Source organism: Ipomoea nil, unplaced genomic scaffold (assembly GCF_001879475.1).
Source record: "Ipomoea nil cultivar Tokyo-kokei standard unplaced genomic scaffold, Asagao_1.1 scaffold0302, whole genome shotgun sequence".
In the NCBI taxonomy this organism is placed as follows: domain Eukaryota; kingdom Viridiplantae; phylum Streptophyta; class Magnoliopsida; order Solanales; family Convolvulaceae; genus Ipomoea; species Ipomoea nil.
This window is the reverse complement of record NW_017616730.1, coordinates 180299-192794: the sequence shown is the minus strand read 5'-3', so window position 1 is coordinate 192794 and position 12496 is coordinate 180299. Positions and strand designations below refer to the sequence as shown.

Genomic DNA, 12496 nt, shown 5'->3' with positions numbered 1-12496 from the left:
ACAAAATGCAGGATGCAAACAACCATTTTTTGTTCATCTTAATAGTAGTGCATACATGCACCAATGATGGAGTGGTTGGAGAAGAAAGAGGAAAGGGAAAGAGAAATAAAACAAAAATAATGGTAAATTTGTAATTTCTTTAAAATGTGATGGGTAGTTTAAAACAAAAAAATTCAAAAGTTAGATAAAAAATTGTAGTCACATGATTAGAGATCAACGGCCAGATAGGGTGTCATTTTTCATTTTTTCAGAACAATCGGTAAATCTCAAATCTCAAATATAAGTATAGGGGATTAGAAACCCTAGTATAAAAGTCATCGAAACGCCAATCTTAGGCAAAAGTTTGTAATTGAGCTCAGATCGTCGAAGGCTATGGATGATACTTGTGCAGTGTGCGCGGAAACCCTAGAATGGGTTGCATATGGTGCCTGCGGTCACAAGGATGTGTGTTCTACTTGTGTTGCTCGTTTACGATTCATCTGCGACGATCGACGATGCTGTATTTGTAAGACCGAAAACAGTATTGTCTTCGTTACCAAGGTTCCTACCCTTTATCATCCTGTTTTTTTCCTCGTAAATTTTGAATTTAAAAATTTGATGTCGTTCTTGTTTAAAAAAAATTGATGCCGTTACGGATGCGCTGGATTTGTGAAATTCTTCTCCAAAAGGTTGAATCCTTTTGTGAAATTCTGACTGAATATCTGCGTATCATTTATTCTGATAAACTAAAGCTATCTGTCTTTAAATTATTTTCTTAACATTAGCTGTGGTGAATTTTGTTCTAACGGCCCTCTTTTCTCCTGCAGGCTCTAGGAGACTATACCCGTATCATAAGCGAATTTGCAGTTTTTCCGCCTGAACCAAAAGAGGGTCGATCAGGGTCATATTGGTATCATGAAGGCATTCAAGCTTTCTTCGATGATTCTGATCACTATAAGATGATCAGAGCCATGTGCAGGCTATCATGTAGTGTGTGTGATAGGATGGAGGAGCAATCTGGAGAAGGCCCTAAAAGAAGGGGGAAGTTCAGGAACATTGAGCAGTTGAAGGGTCATCTGTTTCACCAACATAGACTGTTAATGTGCAGTTTGTGCTTGGAAGGACGTAAGGTGATATTTGTATCATGTGTCTATTTCTTTTTCCTTTTTGATTTTGCATACTGGAAAGAGCATCATAATTCATACATAAGGGTGGAAAGAAACACACAAGTACTTGCTCTCTTTTAGGAGTTAGGACTATCTGAGAAACTTGTGAACTTAAAACATGAAATTTGAACATCAAGGATTTGTTTGAGGAGTCATTGTTGGAATGCTTACTCTCACTGAATGTTAAGGAGAAATAATATTTGGTCAAATAAATTTGGACCAACTAAGGTGTTTGCAACTTTTTTAGAGTCAGACCACTTATCTCGTGTTTTATTTAATGAAGTTTCAATTTCCAAGAACTTTAATTAGCTTTATTGTTTGAATGCTAGCAAAGTGCTATTGTTCACTTTATTGCAAATGAACTACATATTTTGCATTGTAACTTAAGTAGAAGATTTAGTTAAGACATTTGTGCTGTCATTGTAAGTTGAGCTTATTTGTTTATCTTATGGACTGACAAGTTCATTATCTGTTGTGATAGGTATTTATTTGTGAGCAAAAACTCTATACTAGAGCACAGCTAAATCAACATATAAATAGTGGAGACTCTGAGGTTGATGGAACTGAGAGTGAGAGAGGTGGCTTCATGGGTCATCCTATGTGTGAATTCTGCAGAACTCCTTTTTATGGGGATAATGAGCTGTATTCACACATGTCCACCGAACACTATACTTGTCATATCTGCCAAAGGTAATGTATAAATATGATAATTCAGTCATTTACCATCACAGGTAACACAGGCATACCAGATATAACTTATCAATGTTCCTTATTTTGCTGATTCTTGTAGGCAGAACCCTGGACAATACGAGTACTACAAAAATTACGATGATTTGGAGGTCAGAATTTTCTGTTTCACATATGATATTGTATTCTCTATTTCTCTGTGAGCAATTTGAAGGTGAAGCTATCTAATATGCTGATATCTTTCTTTGCAGATGCATTTCCGTGGTAATCACTTTTTGTGTGAGGATGAGTCTTGCCTATCAAAAAAGTTTATCGTCTTTCAATCTGAAGCTGAATTGAAGGTTAGCATTGTGTTTCATAATAACGGGGCTGTGTCATGCTTTTTTTTTCCTAATACTTCCTATTTTTTGCTTAGATAGAGAGGATATGTGTAATTTTCTAAGTTGCAATTAATGACTTAGTTTTTCCAATTAAATTTCAGAGGCACAATGCTTTAGAGCATGGAGGTCGTATGTCTCGTTCCAAACGTAATGCTGCACTTCAGGTATTATTAATATTAATCCTTGGCTGGTCCTAAATAAAGAAATTCAGGGGCATGCCCGCCCTGAATCACATTTTGTGTCCGGGGGAGGGGGTGTTGTTGCTAATCTGCCCACACTCACAAAGGGGCAAAATAACCAAAACTAAAATAAAATTGTAAAAAAGATAATGTATATTTTTCAAGTGTCTTTTAGCTGTTACATGATCTATATTATTATTAATGTTTTAATAGTTTGTCAGTTATCATTTTATATCTGCACAGTTACCTACAAGTTTTCGGTATCGGCGGAGTAATGATCAAGATGGTCGACGAGGAAGGGGACGCACATTCAGGCGTGATTCCTCTGATACTGAATTATCCATGGCCATTCAAGCCAGTTTGGAGATGGCTAATTCAGATAGGAGATTACAAGATGCATCATCTTCTAGTGCTAGAGTTGTACCCGATCAAGCAGAAACAAGTGATTTTGACGCACTTGTTCCGCCATTTGAATTGTCGACTAATACAGATTCTGTATTGCCATCAAGATACCGTCAAGCCTTATCACAGAATTCAAGAAATGGCCCGCTGGAAGATTCCTCATTTCCTCCTCTTCCTATGGCTCCTGGAGGTAGTCTTGAAAAGTCTGAGTCTTTACCTATGAACACTATGGCTGCACATCTCCGTCAAGAAAACAAAAAATCTGCGAATACTACTAGTTCTGCTCTTGGCAAGCCTGCAGCAAGCCGGACATCTAAAAAACATGCAACTACCCAACGTAATTTTTGGCCTGTGTTAAGTAGTGCTTCAGGGTCAGCATCTAGTTTTGGCCTTAGTAAGCCAGCAGCTGAGAATGTTTCTGCACCTGCAATCAGCCATCAACATGCTTGGCCTTCAGTAAATAGTGCTTTTGGGTCAACATCAACTTCTGTCCGAAGTAAACAGTCAAATGTTAAGGGACCTACATCGTCTGGCAATCAAAGTTCCAGTCAGACTAGATCTGTGTCTGTTCAAGAAATAACTTCTACTGATTCTTTCAGTTCAATGAGAAATCAGACTAGTAGCAATGGAATAAACCACTCCACATCAGTCCCAAACCTTGCTGAGAATGGTTCTTTTGATTCGTCTTCATCTGTCTTTCCTCCTGTTTCAGTGCACAAGTTGCCTGGACATGCACAGGCTACAGAGGATGTAGAAGATGTCCATACTGCAAACAAATCTTTGGTTGGAAGGATACATGTTGCCCTGGACTTTGATCAAGATAAGTATGCTGCATTTAAGAACATATCAGCAGAATATCGTAATGGTGTAATTGATGCAGTGTCATATCTAGCATATGTCGATCAGTTTGGGTTGTCAAATCTGGTTCCTGAGTTGGCTCGGCTTTGTCCTGATGTAAAGAAACAGAAAGAGCTGATTGAGACCTATAATACTAACTTGGGGAGCTTTGTTCCGGAACAGAATGGTTGGAGAAGTGAGAGCCCATTGAAAGCCAGTAATGGCTTTAATAAAGGTAAAGGTAAAGGTAAAGGTAAAGGTAAAGAGACGTCCATTGATGCTGGAGAGAGTAGGTCAAAGGAAAAGTTGGCGGATAGTATCATAAACACTGCAAAGAAACTACAGTCAAGCATCAAGCTTTCAGAAGAAGAGGTAGAAGTATTATCAAAGGATGGTTATCGCCCTACTAAAGGAAAATCAAAAGTGATAGATGATGAATTAGGAGTATCGAATGCATGTTCTAAACCTTTAACGGTGAAGACTCAGAATGACTCATTATCAGACGGTGGGGTTTGTCAAAATCTAGGTGATGGTGATAGAAGAAAGCAAAAAAAGAAAACATCAAAATTCATTAGAGTACGCCTAGGTGATGGATCTGCTGAAGCACTATTGAATCTAAAGAGTCCAAATCCTCCAGATACTGATTTTAAAGATCCATCATCAGATGGACATAGTAGTAGTGGAAGTTTACCTGTGCAGGGTGTTTGGCGAAGTGGTGGAGTGCAGAGACTGTTCAAGGGGGCCTAATAATTGGTACGATGCATGGAAGTGGAAGCAGGTAATTGGTTGTGGGTTTTCAGAAAAGTTCACTTGATTTTAATTGTGATGGGACTCATGGGAGAACAACTTGTTCATGGAGGGGGGTGGGTGGGGTGTCTTTACCTGTGTTTCTATTATTGTGCTTAGATTAGTTGGTTTCAAGTCAACTATGATTGTGCTTTACAATTTCTTTTCAAATCCCATCTGTAGGTGGCGCAATACATGTTGATTTTGCTGAATTGTATATGGGAAGCGCAATACATGTTGATTTTGCTGAATTGTATATGGGAAGCGCAATACATGTTGATTTTGCTGAATTTTATATGGGAAGCGCAATACATGTTGATTTTGCTGAATTTTATATGGGAAGCGCAATACATGTTGATTTTGCTGAATTTTATATGGGAACCCAAGAACGTACCAAATATACAAATAAGGGAACTGGTGATTTTGATTTTTGATATGAGAACAACCAGATAAAGTAGTTGTTATGTTCTTTTCTTTTTGCGTTTACGCCTTGGCTTTAAGTTTTTTTTTTTTAAGGACTGGTCTGAGAGAGATGCCTCAGATCATTCGTTGCATTTAATGTGCTATGCTTTGGCAACGGGGATGAGTTAAAGAAAGTACTATGCTTTCCATTCATAAGAGGACCGGCATTTGTTTGCTAGAACCATTCAATCACACCAAGTTCCTTGACACAAGTTAAGTATTATTATTTCAAATATATATATAAACCTTGCACACGACTTTAAAGAATGTACATAATGCCAATGAGGTCACCACAGTTCACTTAAAACAAACATGTCAATAGAGTTATATGTAAAACGTGAGTGACCCAACTTAATTGAGAGCTATAGCACCAAAGGTTTTCTCGCTGCTGTAGCACATGTACAAGAACCCATCTTCATCCTTAAATGATTCGTACACAGAATCCATCACCGCCGCTGCAAAAACATGCATAATAATACTAAATGAGTACATGTATAATAAAATCAGTTGAGGGCAGGCTAAGATATAGTCCATGAATCAAATATTAAACTACTACTGTACATGTTTGAGGCAAGGTGTTCTCCACAAATACAAACAGAGCCTTCCCGGGAGCCAGATGAAGGCGACCACTCAAGATGTGGATAAACTGCCCGATAGACATGTCTCGGGGTACAAGGTATCTGCCACCACAGAGAGAAGCATCAAAAACAGAGGGCGGGAGGAGATAACTAATTGATGGGGTTCAATCATCTCTTGTTGGAAAAATGGTATAATGATAAGCCTAAATGTCAGGTTTCCCAAATTCAAGAACCAGTATTATTAGAAATTAAACCAATTATTTACTAAGCTATAAGATTTGAATTCAAGAACCAGCATTATAAATTCAAAGGACTGCTAGTTTACTTCTTCTTCTCCATCTCGGAGAGATCGGTTTTTGAATATCTTTCAACCACAACCTGCAACAAGATAAAAAAAAAAAAAAATCATAACATGAGATGGCATTGAGCCCTTCAAAAGAAAACCTATTGCTTATCACACAAAACACCAGCAATTTGGGAACCACTTCAACAATTCACATCCTGACACAAATTTTGGCTGTGAGGATTCAAGATTGCATCTTCGAAAACAGTACAATGCTATATTTACTCAAGATTAGAAATTATTCAAAAATGCAATCATTACAAGAAAGGAGCATAAAGTTGTAGTCTTTACTTTAACAGAGCGATAACACCACAGATAATAATTAGTATAATTGTCATAGTTATTGTATAGTTGTCGTTTGCTGAAGTTCAATTACTGAGATTATAGATACAATTATCCATTAACTACATCTTTAATGTCTATGCAAACAAAACTGAGCTCTTCTAAACCTAAAATCCACAAATTTGACTGTTTATCATTCACAACCCAAAACACGGAGCAAAAAAAATATGGATCGGATGACAAGGAGAAGGAGAACGCACAGGCAAACGATCGGGATATTTAGCAATCATATCTTGGGATTCCTGGAGTCTTTCCTCTGCAATTGATGGAAAGCAAGAGATGTAAACAGAAAAAGATTAACAAGGAATATTAAAAAATAAAGGAAGGAAAAAAGAAGAGAGAGGGCAAAGAACCCAGAGAGAATTGTTGCTTAAAGGATGAAGTTTTGGCTTTCCCCATCTTCTTCTTCAGCTGTCCAACTGAAGGACGAAATCCGGAAGAGGTATATGTATGTGGGTTGGATCTGGTTGACCGATAAGAAGTAAGATACCAATTTAACGTAACGTGTTCAGTTCAATGTACAATTCTTCAACCATCGACCAGATTTTATAGAGCATTGTGGACCATGTGTATGTTTGTTATATTGGGAGTTTTTGTGTATTGTATTTTAAATGTATGAATTTGGTATCTGAAATAAATTAGTAATTATGTCTTATCTTATAAATTTAAGTGTTTGTGTTTGTGAAATTTTGTACTTATAAACATAAATTGTATATCTAAATCAGATTCAAAAAATAAATAAATATATAACATGCGTATGTATGTTATGATTTTTGTGTCTTGTGTTATAACATTTTGTACTTATGAGTATGAATTATGTACCTCGTCGTTTCAATTTATGTTTCATAATGTTATATGGACCTAGTCCAGGATAAAAATTGCCAATTAATGTAGGGGGCAATTGTTCATTTCCACAATTTGGTTAAAATATCAATCCAAGTGTTTGGTTAATAAACTTTTTGCAAATCCAAAATGTTAAAATTCAAAAAGCTATTCCAAACAACTTTTTTCAATTAGCTTTTTTAGAAAAGAAATTATACCAAATAGCTATCAACTAACAACTAATTTACCAAACACTTTTCTACAACAGCTAATGTTATCAACTAGTAATACCATCTAATTAACACAGTCAGCTAACAACCATTTACCAAATAGAGCCTTTATAAATTAATAACATTTTAAACCTGCTATTACATTAACAATAAAACATTTTTAAAGTTAAAAATTGAAAATTGAAAATTTGTAAAGCGCAGCACCTAAACTGAAGTTGTAACACAAATAATTTGTAACGCAGTTCGGGCAAACAACCCTAATCTGCGAGGCACTTCTCAATTTGAGAACTTGCCTAAATCCACTAAAAGCTCAATATTTAAAGTACACTATTTGGAACCTGAGATTATACAATAGAATGATCTTTCCTACCAAACTATTGAAACCTAAACACATGTACTACTTTCTAGGGGAATTTAGTATCCTATTCTCAAAGACTCTCGTACCTCACAAGATTAATGTTGAATGCTTGGATTCTACAAGAAAGGACAACCCCTATTTATAGTAGCTATTCCTAACAGATTCGTGAATAATAAAGCTATTCCTAATCAGACTAGAACTAAAAACTTCAATAACACTTCCTTTTAGAACTAGTACTCTTCAATAACTACTCCTCTTAGGCTTGGTATTCCTTTATAGATCTGGAATTCCTTTTGCACATAACTTTGACAAAATACTTTGAGTCAACAATCTCCCCCTTTGTCAAATTTTTGGCAAAAACCTTGATCTCATAGTGGCTTGATTTCCTATTCTTCTCCCCCTTAGTTGATTCTTCTCTCCCTAAACTTGATTCCTGGAGTTCTTGGAAAAAAAAAAAAAACTTTGAAACTTGTATTTGAATGTGTGAGTGAAGAGAATTCTTCACTGTCTCTGTACATTTTACCAATGTGTGGTAAAGTAGATCCACACAGTCACAAAAGTAGAGGATTTGATCATAGATAAGTTCAAGTGGTTTTGGATCTTATATGGGCCCTAAGACATACCCAATCTCTTAAAGAGGCAGAAAAAATGCAACCCATTTTTTTTTTATATATATATAACCATTGGGAACATCATTTATATATATTTCACAGACTATTAGGCATTGGTTGGTTCAAAGAAGAGACCTAATAATTTTGTCCATTTGTCATCAAATGATCATTTTGGAATCAAGCTTTCCACAAATTGGGAATTGTGTGAAGATTTGTACTGAAAAACAATGGGCCAAGGCTGAAGCCGGTGACCCATTACATGGTTGAAGCCCATTTTTATTGCCTGAATATTCTCTGTGGAAACAACAAAAAATCCATCCGACAGCAACAGAATCTCACATGCCTATTGATTGTATCTCAAAATTAGTCGTACATGAATCAGCTGTTTAGAGCACCTCGTTAGGAATCAGTTCAGCTATGGCTTTCCAATACTGTTTATCAGCTTCTTTATGGAACTTCTCTTGATTCCCCAGCTTCTTTAAAAGCTCAAGTCGGACCAACAAATTAAAGTTTTAGATCTGTAAATCAAACTTCGCCATTCACGCAGGGCAAAGCCCGCCTAATGCATTTCATTTAGAGGAGGAAGCACCGGGCCATCAGAGATGAATATTCCGGTGGAATCTTCTCCGAGATCATATGGATTTCCATTGCCGTTTGAAACCGGAACGGTAGAGGATCCGAAAGTTGGGTGCGGATCCGACCCGAATCCATAGGGATCGGGACTGTGGACGGATTGAGGAAAGTGCTCAACTGTCACTTCATCGTACTCTCCCGGAAATCCCCCGGCTGATTGGTACGGTGGCGCGTATCTGCCGTAACTGCCGTCATCAAATGGCGGAGGAGCCGTTCTGACGTGTTCATCCATGGTAGATACATCGAAGATGCTGATTTCCCCGTCTTCTTTTCTTGATTTTCCGGTGATCCTTCGCACCAGGCTCTCTTCTGGGTTGTTGTGGTAGCAAGAAAATGAAGTCACCCGAAGACTCATGTCATTGGCTTCCATGGAGATTATTATAATAACCGAACAGTAACGGGTTTTGATTGGAAATCAGTCTCGTACTTGTATTAATTTATACAAACCCCTCTCGCATTTGGGTGCGCCCCAACTGTTCGACAGAATTTCGGAGTCATTGTAAGTGCAATCCAAACTTCATATTTTGTTCACATATGTCATAGCTCAACTTTATACCCCAATCATGTATATCTGTTACAGTTTTAAGGCTTCATCAATGTTTTTTTTTTTTTTTTTTTTGGGATCAAACTTGGAGGTGTGGCAGTATACTCCTTTTATTTTGTGGAAATCTTGTTTCTTTCCCTCTAGTCTTTATTGTTTGATTGAGATCTCCCATGATATTTTCCAAATGATGATTTTTCTGATTTTTTAAGACAGTAGAATGACTTTTATCCTTTTCTTCATTTGGCTCTGTTTCTGTTCTGCAATTCTGCATATCATTAGTCAGAGGTGTTGGAACAGTTGTTTCAACAACTCTTGGACTTTTGTCATCATCAGTGGTTATTGTTGGAGTTACATCATCAATGATCACACTGTTTGATGAATAGCCTGGGGATGCTCCTTGGTCATGAAAATTTATGTGTCCCATACGTTGGTGCCATAATTGTGTTTGACTGATGGTTGTCGGTAAACCGGATAGATCACTATCCCATGTGTAGCATTTGTTTGTAGACCTTTTTCCCATCATGACACAATCATGATTCTGATTAAACACATTGCAACTGTCTCTAGAGAACTCTACTTTGAGTTCATCTTCACAAAGCTGACTTATGCTGATTAGATTTGCTTTTAGGCTTTGTACTAAAAGGACTTTTGACAACTTAGGCAGCCCATGGACATTCAAGGCACCATTTGCAATAATTTGTCCTTTTCCACCGTCTCCAAAAGTGACATGCCCTTCATTTTTGTACTGGATGTTTTCAAGATTTTTTGAATTTCCAGTCATATGCCTTGAACATCCGCTGTCAAAGTACCATATATCTTGCTCTTTGTTTGTTTTGGAGGTATATGCAACATTTTGGTCTTTTCTTACCCAGATTTTCTTACTCTTATTTCTGTTCTGTGTTGGCCATACTCTGTTGTTTTGTCTGTAGTAAAGATCATTCTGTCTCTTGTAGCAGTGAGCTTTGATGTGTCCTAGTTTGTGGCAATAGTAGCACCTTATTCTTCTTCGGTGTCGGAAGTGCTGTTGTGACACTTCCTGTGTCTCGGTTTGATGATTCTCACTAGTGTCTGTGCTTGGAGTCCTGGGTCTTTCGGTAAGCTCCTTGATTTCTTGTAGTAGTTTAGCTTCTTTGTTTTTGAAGTCTAATAGTTCGTTTTGAGCTTCTTTGTATTGTTTCTCTATTCGTTCTTTTTCATTCTTCAAATAGTGATTATCTTCCATGAGTTCCAAATTTTTCTTGATTATTTGCTCCCACTTGGCATTTAGTTGAGTGTATGCCTCTAGTAACTCTTGCATGTCATCGCTATTGTTGCTTTCATGGCTAGCGGTGAAGGCTACGAAATTTGTGTTGCTATCATCTTCTTCACTATCTGAGTCATCGCTTAGGGTTGATATATATGTTTTATTTTTCCTTTTCAAGTATGTGGCACATTCTGATTGGATGTGTCCAAAACCTTTGCATTCATAGCACTATATTCCTTCTGTATTTGAACTGTCTCTTCTTTTTGAAATAGATTGATTTTGTCCAGTTGGGAAGTCCCCTTGATTGATTGAAGCACTTTTGTTTCTAAATTTGTTGAATTGTTTGAGAACTCTGTTGAAATTCTTTGTTAGGAGAGCGATTGATTGTTCTATGGTTTCAGTATCAATTTCTGGACTTCCTTTCTGCTTTGATTGGAACGCAATTCCTTTTCATTATCTTTTCCTTTTTGCAGTATCTCAAGCTCATATGTTTGAAGATTTCCCATTAGATCACTCAGTTTGTAGGTGTTTAGATCTTTATGTTCTTGAATAGCGGTGACTTTCATTTGGAATCTTCCGGGTAGTGAGCGTAGTACCTTTTTGACGATCCTATGTTCGGGTATAGGTTCGCCTAAGTTGAATGCATCTCCGGATATACTTAAAACTCTGGCACTGAATTGGGTGATGCTTTCTTCCTCTTCCATTTTCAGGTTTTCAAATTCAGTTTGTATCATCTGAAGCTTAGATTGTCTTACAGTTGTGTTTCCCTCATGATGATCGCACAATATACTACACGCAATTTTGGCTATGCGAGTGGAGGCAATCAGTTTGAAGGTATCTTCGCTCACAGCTCCATAGATTGCATTCATTGCCTTCGAGTTGAAGTTATATTCTGTTTTTTCTTCTTCACTCCAGTCAATTTTAGGTTTTATGTTTCCTTTATCATCAACTGGAGTTTTCCATTCGTTTTCTATAGCATTCCAAACACCTTCTCCTTGTGCCAAGATGTATATTTGCATTCTGGCTTTCCAGCAGGAAAAATTCGTGCCAATGAGGGCAGGTGGCCTAGTGCTTGACAGTCCTTCTCTGGGAAACTCCATTAGGATCCTGCTAATAACTTAAACAGTTTTGCTCTGATACCAATTGAAAATTTGTAAAGCGTAGCACTGAAACTGAAGTTGTAACACAAATAATTTGTAACGTAGTTCGGGCAAACAACCCTAATCTGCGAGGCACTTCTCAATTTGAGAACTTGCCTAAATCCACTAAAAGCTCAATATTTAAAGTACACTGTTTGGAACCTGAGAATACACAATAGAATGATCTTTCCTACCAAACTATTGAAACCTAAACACATGTACTACTTTCTAGGGGAATTTAGTATCCTATTCTCAAAGACTCTCGTACCTCACAAGATTAATGTTGAATGCTTGGATTCTACAAGAAAGGACAACCCCTATTTATAGTAGCTATTCCTAACAGATTCGTGAATAATAAAGCTATTCCTAATCAGACTAGAACTAAAAACTTCAATAACATTTCCTTTTAGAACTAGTACTCTTCAATAACTACTCCTCTTAGGCTTGGTATTCCTTTATAGATCTGGAATTCCTTTTGCACATAACTTTAACAAAACACTTTGAGTCAACAAAAATGAAAACAACAAATTATTTTAATTTGCTGCAAACTAAGGAAGTCCAAGTTCGTGTGTGTAAATTTTAATATTGGTATGGCCTGAAAACTCCAATGGTAGCATAATTTATGAGATCGACATACAACTATGATCAAAGTCATCAAACGTAAGAAAAAAATTTCACTTTGTGATGGGTAATCAATTTATTAAGTAAGTAGAGATATGAATTAATGATATGAAAGATGACCGAAGAAGAAGATCAATTGAAAGACTAAATTACG

General features: G+C 36.9%; 2 protein-coding genes across 4 annotated transcripts; one reads left to right on the top strand and one right to left on the bottom strand.

Moving 5' to 3' along the window:
- Positions 1–272: 272 nt before the first annotated feature.
- On the top strand, positions 273–4890 carry LOC109159703 (zinc finger protein 598). 3 transcript variants are annotated; one of them, XR_002050638.1, is made up of 8 exons: positions 273–540; positions 807–1109; positions 1627–1835; positions 1936–1984; positions 2084–2173; positions 2314–2376; positions 2635–4461; positions 4500–4885. XR_002050638.1 is itself a non-coding variant. In XM_019307811.1 (8 exons), the coding sequence occupies exons 1-7, from the start codon at positions 373–375 to the stop codon at positions 4375–4377; spliced, it is 2625 nt and encodes an 874-aa protein (XP_019163356.1). In that variant the 5' UTR covers positions 273–372; the 3' UTR covers positions 4378–4408; positions 4600–4890. The 3 variants fall into 3 exon arrangements, 2 of the variants coding, with proteins under 2 accessions (XP_019163356.1, XP_019163348.1); XM_019307811.1 differs by having other exon boundaries at positions 2635–4408; positions 4600–4890; XM_019307803.1 differs by having other exon boundaries at positions 2635–4885.
- Positions 4891–5081: 191 nt separating this feature from the next.
- On the bottom strand, positions 5082–6641 carry LOC109159730 (autophagy-related protein 8i). The gene is made up of 5 exons (XM_019307835.1): positions 6495–6641; positions 6342–6397; positions 5782–5834; positions 5440–5558; positions 5082–5333 (listed from the first exon to the last, which is right to left on the bottom strand). Exons 1-5 carry the CDS (start codon positions 6538–6540, stop codon positions 5230–5232), a joined length of 378 nt encoding a protein of 125 aa, XP_019163380.1. The 5' UTR covers positions 6541–6641; the 3' UTR covers positions 5082–5229.
- Between the last annotated feature and the right edge of the window lie 5855 nt (positions 6642–12496).

Bases quoted from the DNA above. Each gene is read 5' to 3' on its own strand.
- LOC109159703 (XM_019307811.1), top strand. From the start codon at position 373: ATGGATGATACTTGTGCAGTGTGCGCGGAAACCCTAGAATGGGTTGCA. The intron at 2,174-2,313 runs GTTAGCATTGTG...ATTAAATTTCAG, and splicing joins AATCTGAAGCTGAATTGAAG to AGGCACAATGCTTTAGAGCA. The intron at 2,377-2,634 runs GTATTATTAATA...ATATCTGCACAG, and splicing joins AACGTAATGCTGCACTTCAG to TTACCTACAAGTTTTCGGTA.
- LOC109159730 (XM_019307835.1), bottom strand. From the start codon at position 6,540: ATGGGGAAAGCCAAAACTTCATCCTTTAAGCAACAATTCTCTCTGG. The intron at 5,835-6,341 runs GTGCGTTCTCCT...ATCTTGTTGCAG, and splicing joins AATATCCCGATCGTTTGCCT to GTTGTGGTTGAAAGATATTC. The intron at 5,334-5,439 runs GTACAGTAGTAG...ATGTTTTTGCAG, and splicing joins GAACACCTTGCCTCAAACAT to CGGCGGTGATGGATTCTGTG.